A 20,771-nucleotide genomic window follows, 5' to 3' on the forward strand; every position below is an offset into this window, starting at 1 on the left:
GGGGGCCTGGCTGGATAGAATCCCAGAGAACAGACAGACTCCCTTGGAAAGAGTGCAAGGGCGCCATCTGGTGGACAGAAGGGCCAAGGTGGAGCTGAGAAGGCCACCTCTGGAAACCTAGGGGTACCTGCCTCTCCAGAATCTCCCCTGTACCTTTGGGTCAATTCTGTGCAAACCAGTGATGAAATCCAATTATTTTTACTACCGTTCTGTGGGCATGGCATGGTGTGGCTTGGTGGGCATGGCTTATGGGCGTGGCAGGGAAGAATACTGCAAAATTTCCATTCCCACCACACTCCAGGGGAAGGATGTTGCAAAAATCCCAATTCCCACCCCACTTTGGGGCCAGCCAAAGGTGGTATTTGACAGTTCTCTGAATTACTCAACATTTCTGCTACCGGATCTCCGAACTGCTCAAAATTTCTGCTACCAGTTCTCCAGAAACTGTCAGAACCTGCTGGATTTCACCCCTGGTGCAAATCCAGCACCTAAGGCATTTTTAGCTATGGGGCTGGAGAACGGAAACCTTCCCCCTTTGGAAATGATGGGGAGAGACCATCAATGCAGCCTCTCACTGCTTCTAGGAGTCTTCTCTTTTTCAATTTCCCATCGGCACTTCATTGCTGCCAGAGCTTATCTGGCCAGACCCACTTCAGTCCCCAGCCAAGGTCAGCCGTTGCCCCTGGCCTGGAACAGGGGCGTGGTGGGGGCAAGGTTTGCTGGCTTCAGGCAGCCTTTGCAAAATGCTGGCCTGCGAAAGGCAACTGGACTTTCTTGTTTTTCCCTGAAGATGTTTCGCTTCTCATCTAAGAAGCTTCTTCAGCTCTGACTGGATGGTGGACAATGGTCCAGAGCGAGCTGAAGAAGCTTCTTGGATGAGAAGCGAAAAGTCTTCAAAGAAAAACAAGGAAGTCCAGTTGCCTCCTGAAAAAGCACCTTTGAGTTAATCCCTTGGGCTCCCTGCCCCCCAGTGAATTTTTACCCGTCTGTGTTGGGGAGGCTATAAAGATTTTAATTAGTACACAAACAGTAAAATTGAAGGCAGTTTTAGCTTTCAGGAACTGGGAACATCTCTGGGGATAGATGGAGGTTCCAGACCAGCCACTAACATTGGCATTACTCGCAGGAAGCCCACCCCATCTCTTTCTGGGGGTCGCCAAACCAAAGCCCCTCCCTCTTCTTTTGGGGTGCCTTTAAAAGAAGCCCCCCACCCGCGCTGTGGCTTCGACAGCAGAAGACTTTCTGAAAGCTTTATTAAGGGCAGGCAGTGACTTCTGCCTTCAGCAGCCGGCCGGAGATCGGTGGCTCCCCCACCGGGGGCACGTTCTGGGCGCTCGGGCCCCTCGCCTCTACCCTCCTGGCAGCCGGCAGCGCGGGGGGCAACCAGGGAGGGCCATCCTCCTCGTCCTCGTCCTCCTCGTCCTGGTCTTCCACGGAGAGCTCGCGCGGGGGCACCTGGAGGCCCAGCTCCGCCTCCACCCTCCACAGCCGGCTCCGCACTCGGCGCAATTGGCCGCGTAGCGTCTTGATTGAGCGGAGACACTCCTGGCAGCTCCGGTAGTCTCTCTGCCCTGGAAGCAGAAGAGCAGCCTCGGGGCTCTGCCAGCAGCCCCCCGACATCCCGCAGCGCCCCTCCTGGAGCTACGCCCTGCCTGTCCCGGGCGCAAAGGAGAGGCGGCGCGCGGGGGGCTTCCAGCCCAGGCCGCTGCGCTTCCCCGGCCGCGGAGCTGGTGCCCGGGACTGGCCCGGAAGAGGCGCCCCAACGGTAGACTCACGGTCGTGGAGGTGACGCTCCTGGCGCTCCAGGAAGGTCTCCAGCGCCTCGTGCAGATCGGGCAGGTGCGGTGGGAGCGGCGGCGGGGCGGGCGGCGGCGGGGGCGCGGGCAGCAGCAGCAGGGAGCAGCCGGAGAGGGAGGCGGCGGCGGCGGAGAACCCCTGGCGCGATGATGCCAAGGCCAGCAACTCGGACGGAGGCGGCGAGGGGCGGTTGGGAAAAGCGCCTGCCAGGGCAGAGAGGAGCGTCGGCCGAAGCACCGGGGCGGGGGAGGGGAGGGGGCGAGGGAGCGGCCGGCAGCCACGCGCACCTTCCGTTTCCCGGCGCTGCAGGCGGACCTCAGCGCGGATGAGTCTCCGGCGGCTGCGGCAGATCTGCAGGCTGAGGGCGCGCAGGGCGCGCGGGAAGTCCCGGCAGGTGCGTCGGATCCTCAGTTCTGGAGCGGAGGGAGAGCGGAGGGCAGGATGCGGCGGCGGGGCGGGGGCGGCGGGGTCAGTAGCCCCAGGAGCCCGGATACTTACGCCCCCGGAGGTACTGGCCTTGCAGCGCCTTTAGCGCCTCCAGCCGCTCTTGCAGCGCCTCCAGGCTGAGCGCGGTGCCCAGTGCCCGCCCCGCGGGCTGGGTGGCCGAAGGCGGCGGGGCTGCGAAGTCGAGGGAGCCCGAGCCCGAGGCCGGGGGAGGCGAAGGCGGCGGGGAAGGCGAGGGCGGCGTCCTTGCTGCGAGGGGCAGGAGAAGCGGGTCGGTAAGGGCTGTCCCTGAGCCTCGGCAGCAGGGAGGGAGGGATCATCGGCCCCATCCCGGGGTATCCCGGGGTAGGGAGGGGAGGAGGGGGGGCAGAAAGGGAGCCAGCGCTCACCATCTTCTCTCTCTTCTCTCTTCCTGGGGAGGCTGCTGAGAGGACCAAGAAGGGTCAGCAGGAGCAGGCAAAGGGTCCCCAGGGCCAAATCCCCCCTCCTCCAGCATCCTCTGGCTGGCCCTTGGCCCACCTGGGGGGATTGGGAGACACCCCCCCCCGGAGCTGCCCAGGAGAGGCCACAGCGAACTCTGCGAGGCACCTGGGGTTGGGAAACCCCTCATAGGAGCCACTGGATCCCCAGCCCACCCTTCCCCAGAGATCCTGCCCATCTGGGCTCTGATCTTCCAACCCAACCAGTGTCAAGGAGATGAAGATGCAAACTGCCTCCCTTGGGCCTGATCCGCTGGAGGGAGGTTCGGGCTCCCAGAGGCCACTCACTCGCGATTGCTGTCACGGCTGGGCCTGCAGGAAAGGAAGGGGGCGTGAGGGGGGGAGGCATCCCTCTGCTTGTAAGAGGGACAGGAAAAGAGGGCAGCCCAGACCAGCCTCACAGAATCGAGTTTGGGAGCTCGCTTGGGTGGGCAGGGCTCAGCTTCCATCCCCGCCCGTTGATGTCTACTTGGGAAGAAGCTAAGGGAGAGGGGGACCCTTCCCCAAACCCAGCACCTCCCAGCCAAGGGGTCCATCTGGGGTTGGGGGGTCCCTGTCTCCTTTCCCATCAGTACCTGCCCCCTAAACAGGACAGCCAGCTTCCCATCCCGCGGCCGAGTGGGCCGGTGTGAGTTGTTGCTGTGGTGGCTGATTCCTGCCATCTCCCGGAGTGGGGGGGGGGCGGATTCCAAGGCTTTGTGAGGTCAGAGCTGCCACCTCCTGGCCCACCACCCTCCGGGACCCCCCACCCCAAGAACTCTGCTCTGCTGACAGGACAGGCAGGCAGAGATCATAGAAGAGGTAGATGGGCCCCAACTGCAAACCCTCCCGAAATCTTTGGCAAAGTCCTCTTTTCACTGGGAGAAAACACCCTGTGGTGTAGCAGTGGGTTTGGGGGAAGGACCAACCCCCCCCCAGTTCAATTCAAATACACGCCAGGAACCCAGTTCTTGGGGACGTGGTGGGCAGGGCGCTGGGCCTGATGATCCCTTGGCCTCTTCCAATTCCAGGATTTCTGTGGACCGGCCCCAAACCTTTGCAGGAACCCCTCCCAAGGGGGAACAAGGCCAGCCGGGGCCAGGCTGCATCTTCCTCCAAGCAGGCCTCACAGGAAGCCCCCTCCCCACCGGGAGAGCTCTTCCTCCATCTGTTTTGGGAGTCCTCTTCCTCCATCAACCAGTTGCAATGGCTGATGGGCACCCCCTCCCTAAGGGAGGCCTGCAGATACCCAAATCCCTCTCCTCCTTCGCCAGAACCCCTTACCCCCTTTTTTGGCGAAGGGGGCGGCTGTGGCGGCCCCTGCTGCTCGAAGAGGAAACAACAAGGCACCGGTTTATATATATATTTTTTAAAAAGGCATCCAGCTGCGTTTTATTCCAAAGTGACCGATCAGTATATTCCCTCTAGAAATTAGGACTAGCTCAAAGCGTAGCACCGGCGAAACGGCCGGCCAGGAGAGATGCAGGCGGGCTGGGCAGAGACCGTTTCCTGTTCCTGGGGCGGAAATGTTGGATCGCGCTCCTTTCCCGCCAGCGCTGGACATGGAAAGGAGGGGATGATGCAATCTGGTTGGCAGCACCAGGGAAACCCAGAGGCCGGATGGGTCCGAAGACAGAGGGCCGCCTACGGGCTGCAGGAGGAGAAGAACAGGATGGAAACAGGAGTGACCAGCGATTCTGCCACCTCCCCCAGCAGGTGATATCCAAGATACGCTCTGCTGGTCCATGGAGGTTCCACCCAGCTGCCTGCCTACCTCTTCTCGTGATCTCTGCTTTCCTGCTCTTCTTCCTCTTCCTCTTCCTCCTCTTCCTCTTCCTCTTGGGCAGCCTTTTCCTTTCTCTCGTCTCCTCCAAGCACGTCGAGGGGGGGGCTGCCACCCCCGCCGTTCTTCCCCTCGCCCCCTGGCTGCAGCAGAGCCGGCTTAGGATTCCCGGTTTTCTGGGCCGCGTCCTGGCTGCCCGGCTTCTTCCCAGCTGCCTCCGTCTGGTCCTCCCCGTCTTTCATGCGCTTGGGGGAGGGATCCTGCAAGGGGGCAGGCCCCTCTCAGTGGAGGGGAGCCGAAGAGGGAGAGTCCCAGGGCCGCCTCCCTCCCTACCACGGTCAGCAGCCGGCTTACCTGCGGGGCCTCCGGGGCCCTCCTCTTGGGGGCAACCTTCTGGTTCTTCTCCCTGACCTGCTCGTCAATCACCAGGTCCCCCTCTTCCTCCTCCTCCTCCTCCTCCTCCTCAGGGCTGCTGCCTTCCGGGCTGCCCTTCCCACCAGCCTCCGGCTCCTCCTTGGCCTTGCCTTCCTCCAGGGGGCGCTTCTTCTGAGCGGGCTGCCAAAGCAAGCTGCCATCAGTTGGGAGTTGCCCAGAGAAGGGCCAGCCGAGTTCAGGCTGCCTCGGTTTCCCCAGGGGAGGTGGACTCAGCCCTGGCTTCTCTGGTACCGGAGCCATGGCTGAGCCAGCCCAGGGCCCAAGCAGAGCAGGAGCACACCCGGTGCCCACTCACCTGGTACCCTGAGGCCTTGATGGTGGGATTGTTCTCGATCTCCCACAGGCCTTCGCTGAACCCTTTCCGCTTGCTGGCTTTGCCAAACTTTGCCTTGCACTCTTCGTAGGGAAAAAGGTCCTTGGCACCCAGGAAGGCCCTGCAGGGGGATGGGGGGGGGGGTTTGTCAAACTTGGCTGGCATCAAAAGGGCATCTGAAAAGCAGGGAGGAAGACGGAGATGCCCCTCCAGCATCAGAGGCAGTCTACCTTGCAAAGCTGAGGAAGGGAGATGTCCCCCCCCCAAATCGGTGGGGGAGTGGGGTTTTTTTCTTCCCGTGGGCGCCTCCTGGGGTGCAGGAAGGCCCTGATCCAGCCTGGCTCCTGGCATTACTCACGTTTCATGAGTTCCAAAGAAAAAGACCTGGTATTTGTTGGAAGCTGATTTCACAGCTGATTCCGGCATCTCATCAATCTGTGGAGGGGGGGGGGGGAAGAGAGAGAAAGAGGGGTGTCGAATGTTCTCTGGGCTGGGGGCTCTGAACCAGCAATGGGGCAGAGTCTGGCACCTCCCCAGCCCTCCCTAAGCCCCTGTCTAGACGCCCCAGGCAGAGCAAACTCAGCTGGTTTCGAAGCAGCCAGGAGGCGGAAGGGGGAGGAGCAACCAGGGAGGACCGTGTGGGTTGGAGCCCCCCCCAAATCTCTCCACAGGCCCAGCCGGTCTGCTCAAGAACCAGCAGCAAGAGAGAGACCGGAAGGAGCAGTGGGTGAAAGGGCCCCTCCCTTTCTGAAAGCCCCTTCTGTGGGGGCTTTGGAGGAGCGAGGGAGGGGGGGCGCCCCCAGAGCAACCATGAAAGGAAAGATTGGCAGCACTGACCATTCTGCCAAATTCCACATCTCTGGGTGAAGACCCCCAAACTTTTCCACCAAATGCAGCTCAGTGAATTCATACCCAACTTCTGGCTTTCCAGATGACCCAAACTCAGAATGTGGGAATCAGGGAAACATGGATCCAAGACCTCATGGAGTCACGCTTGTGTTCTCTCTCTCTCTCTCTCTCTCTCTCACACACACACACACACCAGGTCAGGAGATGCCGTGAGGAGGGGGGACATGCTCGGCTCTATCCCCAAAAGAGGGTCGTGTTTTGCAGCCCTGGGGTTTCATTGCCCTCCTGGTCCTTGAAGCCTCAATCAAATCGGAGAGTAAGGCAGAGCCCCCAGGTACAAAGGCAGTCTACCTTTGCATGCTGGGTGCCCGCCAACTCTAGCATGCGCCCACCCCAAGCAGGCTTCCCGGAAAGCCAGCCAGCCGCAGACTTTGCCCAAGCAACCGCTAGCCAAGCACTGTAAATATGCAAAATGGATCATGTGATCCGTCCACTCGCTCTTTCTCCAAGGAGACCCGGCTGCCAACACGGCCAGCCACCCCCCTCCAGCCGTGCTCCCGACTCAGGGGCTTGGTGGCTTCTGCTTAGTCACTAGGCCAGCCCACCCCCTAGGGACTCGGGTTTCCTTGCCCGGCCAGTCAGGCCAGGTCTAGGTCCGCCAGGAAGGCCCCCTCCAGCAACAAAAGCAGGGGCGGGGCCAGGGAGGGGGCTGCCCCTCTGCAAAGGAGGGGGGGCAACCCTTTCCAGTGAGGAGGGGCACTGCCTGCCACAAGCAGGAGGCCCAGAGGGTGGCCGGTGATTTGGAGAACCAGTAGCAAAAATCCACCCCCCATGGCCAGCTGAGCTGCCCGATCATCAGTTGTTTTTTTTACTTTTAAAAGCATTTTTTCTACAACCTCTTTGGCCGAAGAAGTTGTAGAAGAAATGCTTTTAAAACTTAAAAAAAAAAGTTGGCCATGCCCACCCAATGACATTACCCCCCCAAGCCACGCCCACAGAACAGGTAGTAACAAATTGTACATTTCACCATTGAGATCCCCCCCCCCCAGCATTTGGGCATCTTGGGATCCCCCGAGAGGGGCTGCAGCTCCCCTGTCTGACTTTCTGGAGAATCGTAATCACCTCCAGCCTATTCCCCCCTCCTTCCCCCTTCTGAAAGTTGTAGAACTTCTATTCATGGTTACCCAAGATAAGGTGTCTTTGCAGCTGGCAGGGCCCCTCCCAGATATTCTTCCTGCACAAAGGCTGCAGGCCTTCAGGGCAACACCCCCACTCTGTTTCCCCCCCCTCCCCCCTGCAGGTTCCAACTTTTGCCCACATGCTTGTGCAGCTCTGGTGGCCGATGCACAGTGGGAACAAAGGCCCCCATTATGGCCTCAGGAGAAGGGGCAACCCCCTCCCACACTTAAAAACTCTCCAGGCACACCAGCAGACTTGTAAAAGTTGCCCCCCCCCAAAGAAAATGACATACCAAGCACGAAAGGAGGGCGAGATCCCCACGTGCCCAATGCCAAGGGGAACACAATGGAGTCACAAGCACATGGCCCCCCTCGTGCGTTTGCACAAACAGCTCCAGCCTCTTCGAGAGAGCTTGCACGCTTACCCAGGGGTGCAACCAGTGAATCCAGAGGCCAAGCAAAAGACACACACACACACACACACACACACACACACACACACACGGCTTTGGGAGATGGACCTACCCCCACCCTGACTTCAAGTCTTGCAGGGTTACCAATTAGGGGAGGGGGTGGAAACTGCCCTTTCACCAGAACCAATGCCCCCCTCATAAGGAAGTCTGGGGGGGGGCCCTCTTTTATAACCCTGGGAGTGATTCACTTTGGGATTAAAAAGGTCCACCAGGTTGCAGGGATGGGAAAACTGGGGGGGGGGCACAGAAACCCTGCTGAAGGCCACCAGGTGGCTGGGAGGAAGGCCCCCTCTAAGCCCCACAGGAGCTGCAGGGCAGGAGGCCAGCAGGGCCCCTCTGAGATAAAGCCCCCTCCCTCCTGCTCCTTTGTGCTCTGGGGAAGGGCCAGGCCCAGCCAGTGACCAGATCCTCCCCCCTCCCCGGAAGGAAGTCCAGGTGGACTTTAGGCTCTTTCCCCACGGAAGCCCCCTCCCCTGTCTTCCAGCAGGGATGTCCCAAAGAAAGAGACAGTGGAACCACGGGGGGGGGGTGGGGGGCGGGCAATGCAGCCTCAGTCGGTCCCTACAAAAGCCACTCTCCCCCACCCACCCACCCACCCAGGGCTTCCCTCCGCTTTGCTGGTGGATGGCCTGAGCAATCGAGGTGCTGGGCCGATTCAAGAAAAAGTGCCAGTGATTCATCCCTGTGGTTGCTAAGACTGTTTAACCAGAGTTTCCCAACCCTGGCAGCTGGGAACTTCAACTCCCAGAGTTCCCTCGTGGATCTCTTCCAGGGCAAATGCAGGCGGGCACGCTAGGAGGAAACTCCCCCCCCCCCGGTTATTCACCTTTGTTAGGTGGGCACACAGAGCGCCCCTCCCCCGACAGCCCCTGGCAGGAAAGAAAGCCAGCCTGCCTGTCTTGGCACGTGGGCTTCACCCACCCACCCACGGCCGCCCGGGCTGTCCTTGAATGACTGAATTTAGGATGCCTTTAAATCAAACCGATCTCAGCTACCTTTGCAGAAAGGGCTCGGCCGTTGTTTTGACTTAACCCACAACTCCTCCTCATCGGTTTGTTAAAAAAAGAAATGGGGAAAGAGCCAGGTTTCTAGTCCTCAGGGTTCCAAAGCACGCCCGCAAGGCCAACCCAAAAGCCGCGGAGGCGGCGCAAGCAACCGCCACTTTGGGGATCCTTCATCCGTGGACCAGGGGCAACGTGGTGCCATTATTCAGAAGGCAGCGGAGAAGCGAAAGGGAACTTATCCGGAGGGGCCTTTTCCTTCCCTTCCCTGCCCCTTCCGAAGCCCCACAAGGCTCCGCCATCGGCCTCGGCCGCCCAAGCCAACCTCGGAGCTCCTCTTGCCCCGCTCTCCGTCCCGCGCATCCCCCCCCAACCGCCCCCCCCATCCCGATCCAAAGAGCGGCGGGGGCTGCAGAAAAGGCCGCCTCCCCCCCCCCTTCCCCGGGCCCGCCTGCCTCCCGTGCCGGCTCCGCGGGGCTGGGGGCTCCGAAGCTTCCCGCCCGCCCGCCCTCTTCGCAAGATCCGCTCCGCTCCAGGGCAACCTCGGCCCGCGGAGTCCGGCGCTCCGGGGAAAGGAGCCTGCGGGAAGCGGGGCGAGAGGGCCGGCCCGGCCACCGGCGGCGGCGCTGCTTTCCCTTCGCTTCCCTTCGGCCTGGGCGGCGGCGGCGGCGGCGCTTACCCGGGCGGGCCAGTGCGGGTAGCCCTTCATCTTGGCGAAGACCAGGTCGCCGCACTTGTAGTCGCGCGGGCGGCCGGAGCGGGACATGGCGCGGGCGGAGAGGCCGAGCGATCGCCGCGCCTCCCCAGCAACAGGCGCGCCGGGGCCGCTTTGCCCGCCTTCGCCGCCTCCGGGCGCTGCGCTGCGCGTGGAAGGGGCCGCCGCCGCCGCTCTCGCCTGCCTGCCTCCCTCCCTCCCTCCCCGCCTGGCTGCAGCGGGCGGAGGCGCCTGGCGAGGCCGGAGCAGCGCGAGAGGCGAGGGGCGGCGCTGGCGGCGGTGGGAGGCGGCCCAGGAGGGACCCCCGCCCAGCACGGCCGGGGGAGCGGAGGGGGGGCGGGGTTGCTTGGCAACTGGGGCCCCTCCCCCCGCCGGACCCTCCCCCGCAGCGCAGAAAGTAGGCGGGGGTCCCGGGGGGGGCCGTGATGGGGCGGCAGGCCGGGGCGGGGCTTGCAACGGGCCGGGGGCGGGGAAACGACCCCTGGCTGGAGACACGCCCCCCCTCCGCTCGGCGGGCGCCCCTCCAGCCGCGCAAGGGCTGACGGGAGCAGAGTCTCTCTACCTCTCTGGAAACTCCTGCCCGTTCTCGGTTTCCCGGCGGGCATCGCGCGCCGACGAGCCAATCGCGGCTTCCCGCGCGGGGACTTATGGGAGCGGTAGTCCATTTCCCCCCCCCCGCTGGAGCGCGAAGGAAGGCGGTCGGCGGGTGCGGGGCCGCTTTCTGTTTCCCAGGGTTTCTCCGCCGCCCGGGAACGAGGGCCGGGAGGCTCCAGGGGCGCTCGGTCATCTTCCGACGGGCCCCGTTGCCATGAGGGGAGCCGCGGCCTAGCGCCCCGACGAAGCCTGGGACTCGCGTAGACGCCGCCGCCGCCGCCGCAGCAATGTCCTTAGTGGCCTACGCCAGCAGCGAGGAGGAGCGGGAGGAGGAGGAGGAGGAGGAAGAAGAGGAGGAGGAGGCGGCGGCGGCGGAGGAGGAGAGCGAGAGGGCGGCCACGGGCCCGCGGGGTCTCCTCTCAGTCCTGCCGCCGGCCCGGCCCGGCCCGGCCCCGAAGCGGCAGCCGGTGCGGATCCCGGCGCCGCGGCTGCCCGAGGAGGTAAGCGGGATCCGGGGCCCGAGGCCTCCGCCTGTCCCGCCGCCGCCTGACCGCCTCTCTGTCTCTCCCGCAGTCAGACTCGGAGGAGGAAGAGGAGGAACCGGCGCCCAAGAAGCCCGCGCGGCTCGGGGGTCTCTCGGCGCTTCTCCCGCAGCCCCGCCGCGGCCCTCCGCAGCCCCGCCGGACCGACCCCGCCGCGCCGCCCTCCCCGTCGGCCATCAAGGCGGCGGCCAAGAGCGCGGCCCGGCAGGTGGCCCGACAGGTGGCCCAGGAAGGCGAGGCGGAGCCCCCGCAGCCCTTCTTCCCGATGCCTCCGCCGCCCCTCGGTCCGCCCGCAGCCGCCGCCTTCCCCGACGACCTCCCGCCCGGCACCGAGCCCGACGGCCAGGACGGCGCCGACGCCCCGCTGGAGTTCAGGACGCCCCCCGGCGCCCGCCCCGCCCCGCCCGGCTGGCCCCCCGCGCCGGCCCCGGACTACGGCGCGCCCTACGCGGTGAGGGTCTGGCGGGGCTTTTGGGGGGATGAGGGTCTGGCGGGAGAGTCCGGCCGCCGCTCTGACCTCTCTCCCCCACCGCAGGGATACTATGGCGGGGGCTACTACCCGGAGAACGACCCGGGCTTGGGGCCGCCCGTCGAGGGCAGCGCGGACGCCGCCTCCGCCTCTTTCATGGACGACGAAGCGGTGAGCCTTGCCTCTCCCGCCCCGCGGGGGCGCTTCCCCGCCCCGGATGCCCAGAGCCTCGCTGGGGGAGGGGGTCGGGCTGCCTCCGGTGCCCGGCGGCAGAGACCCTTCCCCGACCCCCGTGTCCCTTTCCCGCCCCGCTCAGTTCAAGCGTCTGCAAGGCAAGCGCAACCGCGGGCGAGAAGAGATCAGCTTTGTGGAGATCAGGGGCGACGATCAGCTGAGTGGAGTCCAGCAGTGGCTCACCAAGTCCCTGACCGAGGAGCAGAGCATGAAGTCCTTCAGCAAGGTCTGCCGGGGCAACCCCCTCCCGGGTGGGGGGCCCTGAGGAGCAGGGGTGGGGTTAGGTCTAATTGGCCCAAGGCCCCTGAGCTTCCCATTTCCCTTCAGAAAAAGGGGGAGCAGCCCACAGGGCAGCAGCGAAGAAAGCACCAGATCACCTACTTGATCCACCAGGTGAGGCCTTTGTTTCGGTGGGTTCAACCGTTTACCTCCTCCCCCGTGTCTGGCTCGGTTTATCCCCCCCCCTTCTCTCTTCCCCCAGGCAAAAGAGCGTGAGCTGGAGCTGAAGAACAGTTGGGCAGAGAACAAGCTCAGCCGAAGGCAGACCCAGGCCAAGTATGGATTTTAGCCCTTCCCAGCCGAAGGGGGGCTGCACTGGGTCCCAAGCAAGATGGCTGACGGGGGATCCTGTCTGGCAGGCAACAACGAGCTCGCTGACCTGCCTGCCGACCGGCCTGCCGGGAAGCTGCTGCAGGAGTCTGTGCAGCCAGGCGCCTTGCAACACGCCCTGCCCCAAAGAGGAGAGGGTCCGTGTCTACTTGAGTTGGGGGGCTCTTACCCCCTTGATTCAAGAGACCTTGATTTCCCTCTCACAGTTTTTCTTTGAAGGTAGGAGGGAGCCCTGTCTGGACTGGGGATGGCTGTCTGCCCCACCCCACCCCACCCCTGACGATGTCCCACCTGGAGGTCAGGGGACTGGAGAGCTTGCTTGGCTGTGGGGCTGCTTCCCCCCCCCCCCTTAGCATATATGGGTGTTTGTGTTCCTGACCCGTGTCTGGGCCCTGTTGCTGGCCACAGCAAGGTCTTGTTTTCGTGAATTGGCAACACTGCCCCTCCCCCCTCCTCCTGGTTTTAGTTTGTTGATTGTCCTCCCTGGCACACAGGGTTTCAATTTCAGAGATTGGAGGGTTTTGTCTCCCTTCCCTTCCCCCCCCCTCCCCGGGGTTCCCTCTTGACCAGTCTGTGGCTGTCCAGGAGACCCACCTCTTCAGAATTTTTTTTCATAGCTTACTGACTTTGCTTTTCTTAGACCAGTCCTTAAAAGGGGAGCAGTTTTCCAGTTAATGGACCTCCTCAAACACAGAGCAAATGGGGGGGGCGATGGTGTCTTCTGTGCCACCCCCTCCACCCCCACCCTCTCTAGGTGAGCCAGGGTGGCCCCCACCCTGGCTCTTATTACACCCTCCCTCCCTCCCTCCTGCTTTTGGTGGTCTTTCTTCGTCCACATCATTCAGATTGTAACCATTTCCTGTTCAGCAGACGGATGTCCATTTTTGCTGCAGAATATCTGTATTTAGGGGGTTTTTTTTCCTAAAAAGATCTTGAGTTTATTTCCCTGGACACTTTAGTACTTAGGAAAGCTCCCTGTCCCTATTTTGAATATTTGAAAATAAAACTCATTCAGTAATTGATTTGTTTTGGTTTTTTTCCTTTTTGAATTTGTCTGGGAGGGGAGGTTACAGGGGAATAAAAATTAAATGAAGAATGGGGTTTGTGGGTGAGATGGCAGGAGAGGCCCAGGGCTGCAGTCCAAGGACACTTTCAGAGAGAGAGAGGGGGTGAGGGGAGAGGGTGCTTTGTTGTGCAGGAACACCCCCTCCCCATTTCTGCCAAGCAGCCAAGGAAAAGGGCAGCCCCCCTTTTGGCTCCAGCTGCCCTTTGGGGGCTGCTTTCTCGTACCTGGCAAAATCCCGATTAGCCTTCCTCCTTTGTGGGCTCTTGGGTGGGGGGGACGATAGGTCTCATCCTGCCCGGCCTGAGTACCGCTTGTGGAAGAAAAAGGCTTTAAGCCCCTAAATGGTCCTTTCCCCCCTCCCCCGGAGAAAGATGCTGAGCGGGGAATGTCGGGATCAGCATTCCCAGGGAGGGTCTCGCAGGCAGCTCTCGACCCGCTCAGCGGTGCATCAAAGACCCCCGAGGACTGTAGCTGTCGACCCGGGCGGAGAAAAGGGCCGGGCGCAAAGTCTTGGCGCTGGCCGGACCGGTCTTGCGTCCCCTGCAGCGCTGCTGCCTGTCCCCCTGCGGAAAAGTCGGTTCCCGAAGCCCGTGGGGCGCCCCCCGCCGGGCCGCCGCGCCGCTCCTCCTCCGGGAGGGGGATCTGGCAGGCAGCGCAAAGGGGCTGAGCCGGCCTGCGGGGGGTGGGTGGGCGGGCGGGCGGCCGCTGTCCCGGCGCGGGGGCGGCTTCCAGCGCACTCCGGCGAGGAAGCGGCGTCGGATCGCAGCTCCCTCCTCCGGTGCTTGAGCCGTAGGTACTCCGGGCGGGCGTTTTCTTAAAACGCCGACTCTGGTCGCGAGGGGGAGGTTGGTGCTGAAGGGGCGAACGCGGGCTCTGATTCTCCGGGCGGGCGGCGAAGTGGGGGGAGAGCCACGCCGAGCCAAAGGAGGAACCGAAGAAAGCTAGAAGTAAAAAAAAAAAAGCCCTCCGCGAAACCATCAAAGGACCCGAGAAACTGGGCCCTTTTCTTTTGTGCCAGGACAGGGAGAGAGGATGTAAAATCCACCTGCCCAGGTAGCCGATGGCAGGCCGCTCTCAGACCTGCCTGCCTCGGAAACGCGAATCTGATGAGATTGTAGGATTTCTGCCTCTCTCGCAGCCTCGTCCCAGGGTTGAGCTATGACTCAAGTTGCAAAACACGCTGGCAGATTTGTTTTCCCTTTCCCTTCAGCGACGGGCGTTTTGTACCCTGAATGGGGTGGGCTGTGCTGGGAAAGGATCCCACCACAAAAACACAATATGCTTGTTTGCGGGAGTGGAAGTGGAGGGGGTGGTTCCTGAGAGCCCCTTCCCCAAGCCTCACCGCCGACCCAGGCCTCGGCCGCGCCTGCTTTACCCGCGAGCCAAAATCCCCCTTTATTTACGAAATTCCTGGCCGGCATAAAAGGCCTGGAAGAGGATCAAGAATCCAGGAATTGCAACACATTTGTCCATTTACGCCCCGGCTCTTCGCTCGCCTTTAGTGAAGCCTTTGTTGTCCTGGGCCCGAGCCTGAAAGTCAAGTTATTCTCGGGCGGAATAAAGGGGCAGATCCCAGGGGACGAGGCAGTCCCCGTCCCCGTTTTGGAAAGGAATGCAGCCTGGCTGAGGAGGAGGGGGGGGCTCCCTCTGCCCTGGAGGGCGCCTGTCTTTGGGGACCGCTCTGCCCCCACTATCCTGCTGCGAGGCTCCCTTTGAGACCCTCCGAGTCTGCTCAACTTTTGAAAGGGCGCCTCTTGTGTGCTGTCCCAAGAGACTCCTCCGGCTGCCTTGCTCTTTCTGAGGCCGGAAAGTGGGACTTCCCCCTCCTTGTGCCAGGCCGTTCCCACACTCCCTCAGCCTCCCCGGAACGCGGCCGTCCTTGCCCTCCCAGCCCCTGGCCTGCTGCCCCACCTCAGCCAAGGGATGCGGGGCTGATGGGCAGGAAGGGAGCTGGCAGGCTGCCCTCTTGGCCTGGCACCCAAAGGGGTTTGAGGTGAAGCTCGGTCACTGGGGAGGGGGACTGTTCAGGATCCTTCTTCAGGACACCCCCCCCCACAGCAGCCTCCAGGCACCCGGCCTTGCATTGGTTGAGCCATCTGCGCCCCCCCCCCTCCCAGCAAAGCTTGGCCGACTGCGGTCCTGGAGGCGAGGGGAATGGGGTGAGAAGGGGAAGCTGTTGCCGAGGCTGCTGTGGAGAAGCTGAGGCACGCAGGAGGCGGCCAGTTTCGGGGCAGGGCGCGGCCCGCCGGTCCTCCGAGCCGCCTTTCCTGCCTGCGACCTGCCTGGGAGAATTCCGAGGCCGCCGCTTCCGCGGGGCTGAGCGATTCCTGGCTCAGGGCAAGGGAGCTGGCGGCCGTGGCGGCTGAGACTTGAGGCCCCGGGCCAGTGGGGGCCCCCGCTCCTTCCAGGCCTCTGCCGGATCAATCCAGCACCCGACGGGCAGGTGGCGGGTTCCCTTCAGGGCGCCAGAGACTTCCGGCCAAAGCCCGGCTCTGCCGTTCGGGCAGGTACGCTGCACAGCGCGGCTCCGTTGTCTCCCGCGGGCGGGCAGGCGAGGCTTCACGCACCAGGAAGCCGAGCGACCGATTGCCCGCCCTTGGCGGGAAGACCTGGGGAGCCGTTCGCAGCCGCTGGCCGGAGGGTCCCTCTCGGAGGGGCTGAGGAACCGTCCGCGTAGGCAGGGTAAGGGGTACAGGGCGGGCGACTTTGCCCCGGGAGCTGGGTAGCCGCCTCCTGGCTTGGCAGAGCCTCCGCGCGAACCAGACGGGGGAGCCCTTCTCCTCGCTGGATTTGGCGTCCCGCTTGGCGGGACCGGGACGGGACGAGAGGGGTGGGGGTGCGGAAGACCCCCTTTGCTTCCCGGAGTCCCTCCCCCCCTTCGGGTGTTTTCCTCCTCCGGCTTCTGGATCCGGCCGGCAGCCTGACATGACGCGGGGTGCATTAGACTGCAATCCTTTGGATAGTGCGGGGAGGGGGCGCGAGGGAGAAGAGCCTGCCTGTTGCTTGTCAAGAGCGACCCTCTTCCTCTCTTCTCACTCTGCAGCTGATGGCGAGAGATGGAACCGGAGCCTGCCCTGGCAACGCGGGGGCTGCAGGGATCCAGGTGAGGGGGACACCAGGTCCAGGCCTCCCCTCTGCCTCCGTGCCTGCAGATTGCCCAAGGTGTCTGGGACAGGGTGGAAGAAATATGAGCCCCACCCCCATCAGAAAGGGCCTGAGAACCCCTTTCCCACAACAGAAACCGGCTGGATTCAAAAGCAGATTTTGTGAACTGCGGCTGACTGTGTAGAATGAAACTGGGGGGAGGGGGAGGGAGGGAAAGTGCTCACAGGTCCCCTTCAGAAAACCCCCCTTCCCTCCCAGGGCTCAGCTGCTCCCATTGTCTCTTCCTGGGAATCCTCTGCCCACATGGGCCAATCTGGCACCTCAACTGTTCCCCTCTTGCCAGCCAGCCCAAATTGTAGCTCAGGCACCAGCCTGCAGGCACCGGGTGCTCCTTCAAGTGGGCATCTTTGCCACTCAGCTCCCACATTTTCCTGCCTCTTCAGGAGCCCCCGTGCAACCTGGAAGATGATGAGGTTTTCCTGGGCACCGAGGCCAGGCCCAGCACCACCCAAGCGGATCCCTTCCGCCACTGCAGCGTGGAGGAGCTTTATGAACTGCTGGAGACGCTGGGCAGGTGAGGCCTGCAGGGCATGTAGACTGGAGAGACCAGCTCTGCCTCTTCCTCCTCCTCCCCCCCCCCGCTCTGCTACGAAGAAGAAGGGAAGCGGGCAAATGGGTGCCTGTGACCCATCAAGGCCGTTGGGCGCCTCCTGGGCCTCATCACCCACTTTGGCCACCCTGCCAGTGGCTCACCTGCTGCCACAACAGGAGAGGCCCCTCCGTGAAGTGCCTGACTTCTCACCCTTCACCCTTTCTGCAGCGGACACTTTGGAGTGGTGCGGCGTTGCCAGGAACGGAGCACCGGAGTTTTCTACGCGGCCAAATCCGTCAAGGTGCGGAAGCGCAAGGGCAGCCGGCTGGGGCTGGAGCGCGAGCAGGTGGAACGAGAGGTCTGCATCCTGCAGCAGCTGCATCATCCCAACATTATGCGCCTGTACGACGTCTTTGCCAACCAGGCTGAGATGGTGCTGATCCTGGAGCTGTGAGTGCCCAGGTGGGAGGGTCCCTCCCAGGGGAAGCTCCTCCTCCCAAAGGCCCTGTTTTCCCCCTAAGGCTTGAAGTCCCTGGGGGGAACTTTAGGGAGCTTCAGGAGCCCCTCACCCCTCGCCTCTCCACAGCATCCTGGGAGGTGAACTCTTCGATTTCATTGCGGAGAAAGAGCTGCTTTGCGAAGACGAAGCCATTGAGTTCCTGCAGCAGATTCTGCTGGGCTTGGCCTACATGCACACCCTCCACATCGCTCACTTCGACCTCAAGGTACGGCCGGGCGGGGGGCGCTTCCGGGGTGCCCCATGGCGGAGCCCGGTTGGGCAGAAGCTTCCATCGGTCTCCCTTCTCTCTCCTGCAGCCGGAGAACATCATGCTGCTTGAGAAGGGTGCCTCCAAACCCAAGATCAAGATCATCGATTTTGGGCTGGCACAGAAGCTGCAGGAAGGGGTGGCCTACAAAAGCCTCTGTGGGACCCCCCAGTACATCGGTACGACTTTGGGCCCTCGGAATAGGCAGACGGAGGAATGGCCCCTTGGACACTCCTGCAAGTCCCACTTTGGTAGCAGCCAGGCCCTTGCTTGGAGAAAGTGGCGGACAAACTGCCTGTGGGCTGGGATAGCAGGCGCGGTCTTGCCCTCCTGGGAGCTCCTGCCCTGCTCTCGCCCAGCTGCGAGGGAAACGTGATTTTGGCAGCTGGGGTGGGGGAGCCCCTGAGGGGGTCTTGGGGAGCCAACTTTGGTCTCCTACTTCCTCCCCTCGATTTTTTTTCCTGCCCAGCTCCTGAAGTGATCAACTACGAGGCCCTGAGCACAGCCGCAGACATGTGGTAAGAGGCAGCCATGGTGGGCGGGGGGACGAGGAGGAGGAGGTGGTGGTGGAGGAGGAGGAGGAGTGTCTTGGTGGCATCCTGCAGGCCTTGGATAAGCACTGTGGGAAAAGGAAGGTCAGGAAGTGGTTGCAGGCAGTTTCTGTCTCTGAGGCTGCTCAGCTGCAGCTGCAGAGAGGAAAGGCCGTGAGCTCACCCCTTTCCTGTAAAAAGAAGGAGGGACTGGGAGTGGGGTCTTTGCTCCACCCCTCCTCGTGTGTACCTTGACAAGGTCCCTGGGGACACAAATGTCCCCTAGCCGAGGAGAGTCCACCGCTGGGCTTTCAGCTCCCCCTTTCCTTACTCCTAGGAGCATTGGGGTGATTACCTACATCTTGTAAGTACTTGAAGATCTTTTTCTCGGGGGGGGGGTGCTGAGGGGCCCCTCTCAGCAGACTCTCAGAGGGATGGAGTTGACTTTGGAAGCAGGCAGAGGACGGGCCAGCAAAGGAAACTCAGATCCCCCAAACTTCCCTGCCTTCCTTTTGAACCAATCCCTTGATTGCCATCCGTGGGGCTCCTTCTGTCTGGGGCAGGTTGAGGTTTAGTCTACGGTCCAGCGTGGTGAGCTCTGATGTCCCCACAAACCCTTCTTCCCCCCCCCTCCAGGCTTAGCGGCATGTCCCCATTCCAGGGGGAGACGGATGAGGAGACTCTCTCCAATGTGGTCTCGGGGAATTACGAGTTCGAGGCCAGATATTTCAGCCAAACCTCTGAGATGGCCAAGGACTTCATTCAGAAACTCCTGCTGAAGGAGCCCAGGTAACCCCTGGCCAGGGGCTGCTGACCCCCAGCCCCCATCCCTGCAAAATGTGGGTGATGCCTCGTCCAGAGAAGGAGGGGGAAGAAGGCCCGCTCTCTCCTGAACAGAAAGTAAGGACCACAAAAACAAAAGGGGGGAGTAGCAGGGGTGAAATCCAAAATGTTTCCCTACCGGTTCTGTGGGCGTGGCTCGGTGGGTGTGGCAGGGGAAGGATACTGCAAAATTCCCATTCCCTCCCCACTCCTGGGGGAAAGATATTGCAAAATCTCCATTCCCACCCCACTGTGGAGCCAGCCAGAGGTGGTATTTGCCAGTTCTTCGAACTGCTCAAAATTTCCGCTACTGGTTCTCCAGAACCTGTCAGAACCTGCTGGATTTCACCCCTGGGGAGTAGCACATATCGGCAGGATGGCCACTCCCCCAAATGGGGTCTCTCCTGGCTCCCTTCTGCCCCCAAGGAGTCCTGCACGGAAGAAGAAAAATGGATTTTGGTCTGTGTCTTAGGGACCGAATGACAGCAGCTGAATGCCTCCTTCATCCCTGGATCAAGGTAAGCCCCCATCCCTCCCTTCCTCCCTCTTCCTTCCTTCCTTCCTTCCTTCCTTCCTTCCTTCCTTCCTTCCTTCCTTCCTTCCTTCCTTCCTTCCAATTTTTCTCCTTCTGTCCTTCCAGCCCCTGACCCGGAAGCAGGCCATGAACCGGAGCCGTTCCTCCATCAACATGAAAAACTTCCGTAAATTCAACGCCCGGCGGAAGTGGAAGGTGAGAGGGCCGCACCCCATTCCATCCCAGGCTCAGCAGCAGAGGAGCCAATGCGGCCCATGCTGGGCTGCCTGCCTCATGGGCAGTGTGGTCCGAGTCTCATCCTCTCTCTCTCTCTCTCTCTCTCTCTCTCTCTCGTCCCTCTGTAGCTCTCCTACCACATGGTCTCTGCCTGCAACCGTCTCTGCCGGCTGCGGCTCCTGTGCCAGCAGCAGAAGCCCGAGGAAGAGGGGACGGCCCTGGTGGGTGCAGAGGAGCCCCTTCACTGGCTGGGGAATGGGGAGGGCTGCCTGCCCCCCTGACCTTCTCGCCTTCCTTGCTTCATGCTGCAGCGGGACTGCGAGAGTGACCAGGAAGACCAACCCAGCAGTCCGGGGGTCTTACTCCGCAGGCGTCGAAGCATCTGCTCCTGAATTTGGCATCCGCTCCTGTCCAGCCACCCTCCGTCCTTCTGCTCAGAGGCCAGGATGATAGCATCCTCTCTGGTCACGGGGGGGGGGGGGGGAGAAGAAAGACCCCCGGAAGGAGGCAGTGTTTGGCTCTTCTGAGTGGCCAGAAATGGGAGGGGGGCTCCGGCTGCTCAGTGCAGTGGGGGGGAGGGTCCTTCGCTATCCCGCTTGGGTGATCACCTGAGCCCCTTCCTCTCCTCTTTAGCATTTCGGCTTCTTGACCTGCCAGGGAGGGGCTGCCCCACACGCCCCCGCAGCATGGCTGCCTTGGATAGCCTCACTGGGGGTCCTCAAGAGGAATGGAGGCTCCCTTTTCCGATGGGGAGCCCTATAGGTCTCGGCTCTCCTTAACTCGTGTTTCTGTGGTTGTAGGGAAAGGCCCTTTTAATGCACCAGGGAGGGCCCCTTGTTGCTCCCCACCTCATCCCACCCCACCCCCCAGGCTCACCCTGCTTCGTTTGGAGGACAGTCCTCAAAGAACAGTCCTCAAAGAACAGTCTTCAAAGATCTGACCAAGAACAGCTGTGAGCAAGCGCCTGGCTGATTGTAATTTTTTTTAAAAAAAATACATATTTGTCTAAAGGGAAAAAGCACCATTTGAAGGTGTTGCATGTAGTTGTTTTGTGTTTCACTGGTTTGCATTCAAACTGCAAAACTGTCACAGTGATGAGGGGTTGAGTGCGATGGATTCAAGAAGAGGCAGAGAGTGGACAAGGGGCCGCTAAACTGACCAGGAGCCCAGAAATCCCCCGAAAAGGTCTCTCCACTTCCTCCTCCTCCTCCTCTACCATATGCCATTCCAGCCGGCTGCAGGGG

General features: G+C 62.0%; 4 protein-coding genes across 4 annotated transcripts; 2 read left to right on the top strand and 2 right to left on the bottom strand.

Annotated features, from left to right (window-relative positions):
• Window positions 1-925: 925 nt before the first annotated feature.
• LOC131186788 (uncharacterized) lies at window positions 926-3,382 on the bottom strand. The gene is made up of 6 exons (XM_058160711.1): window positions 3,296-3,382; window positions 2,631-2,760; window positions 2,296-2,490; window positions 2,085-2,210; window positions 1,776-2,000; window positions 926-1,571 (listed from the first exon to the last, which is right to left on the bottom strand). The coding sequence occupies exons 1-6, from the start codon at window positions 3,380-3,382 to the stop codon at window positions 1,255-1,257; spliced, it is 1,080 nt and encodes a 359-aa protein (XP_058016694.1). The 3' UTR covers window positions 926-1,254.
• A 666-nt stretch (window positions 3,383-4,048) lies between these two features.
• On the bottom strand, window positions 4,049-9,637 carry HDGF (heparin binding growth factor). The gene is made up of 6 exons (XM_058160026.1): window positions 9,411-9,637; window positions 5,589-5,665; window positions 5,213-5,351; window positions 4,837-5,037; window positions 4,474-4,742; window positions 4,049-4,350 (listed from the first exon to the last, which is right to left on the bottom strand). The coding sequence occupies exons 1-6, from the start codon at window positions 9,495-9,497 to the stop codon at window positions 4,344-4,346; spliced, it is 780 nt and encodes a 259-aa protein (XP_058016009.1). The 5' UTR covers window positions 9,498-9,637; the 3' UTR covers window positions 4,049-4,343.
• A 486-nt stretch (window positions 9,638-10,123) lies between these two features.
• On the top strand, window positions 10,124-12,912 carry PRCC (proline rich mitotic checkpoint control factor). Its single transcript, XM_058160025.1, has 6 exons — window positions 10,124-10,540; window positions 10,614-11,033; window positions 11,118-11,222; window positions 11,368-11,511; window positions 11,613-11,678; window positions 11,767-12,912. The coding sequence occupies exons 1-6, from the start codon at window positions 10,328-10,330 to the stop codon at window positions 11,851-11,853; spliced, it is 1,035 nt and encodes a 344-aa protein (XP_058016008.1). The 5' UTR covers window positions 10,124-10,327; the 3' UTR covers window positions 11,854-12,912.
• Window positions 12,913-13,654: 742 nt separating this feature from the next.
• Window positions 13,655-20,557, top strand: LOC131186440 (death-associated protein kinase 2-like). Its single transcript, XM_058160024.1, has 13 exons — window positions 13,655-13,749; window positions 16,004-16,063; window positions 16,509-16,639; window positions 16,886-17,107; window positions 17,244-17,382; window positions 17,474-17,603; window positions 17,894-17,942; window positions 18,292-18,318; window positions 18,591-18,743; window positions 19,249-19,294; window positions 19,417-19,506; window positions 19,656-19,748; window positions 19,839-20,557. Exons 2-13 carry the CDS (start codon window positions 16,007-16,009, stop codon window positions 19,917-19,919), a joined length of 1,218 nt encoding a protein of 405 aa, XP_058016007.1. The 5' UTR covers window positions 13,655-13,749; window positions 16,004-16,006; the 3' UTR covers window positions 19,920-20,557.
• The last annotated feature ends 214 nt before the right edge of the window (window positions 20,558-20,771 follow it).

Source organism: Ahaetulla prasina, chromosome 17, assembly GCF_028640845.1.
Source record: "Ahaetulla prasina isolate Xishuangbanna chromosome 17, ASM2864084v1, whole genome shotgun sequence".
NCBI classification, from domain to species: Eukaryota; Metazoa; Chordata; class Lepidosauria; order Squamata; family Colubridae; genus Ahaetulla; species Ahaetulla prasina.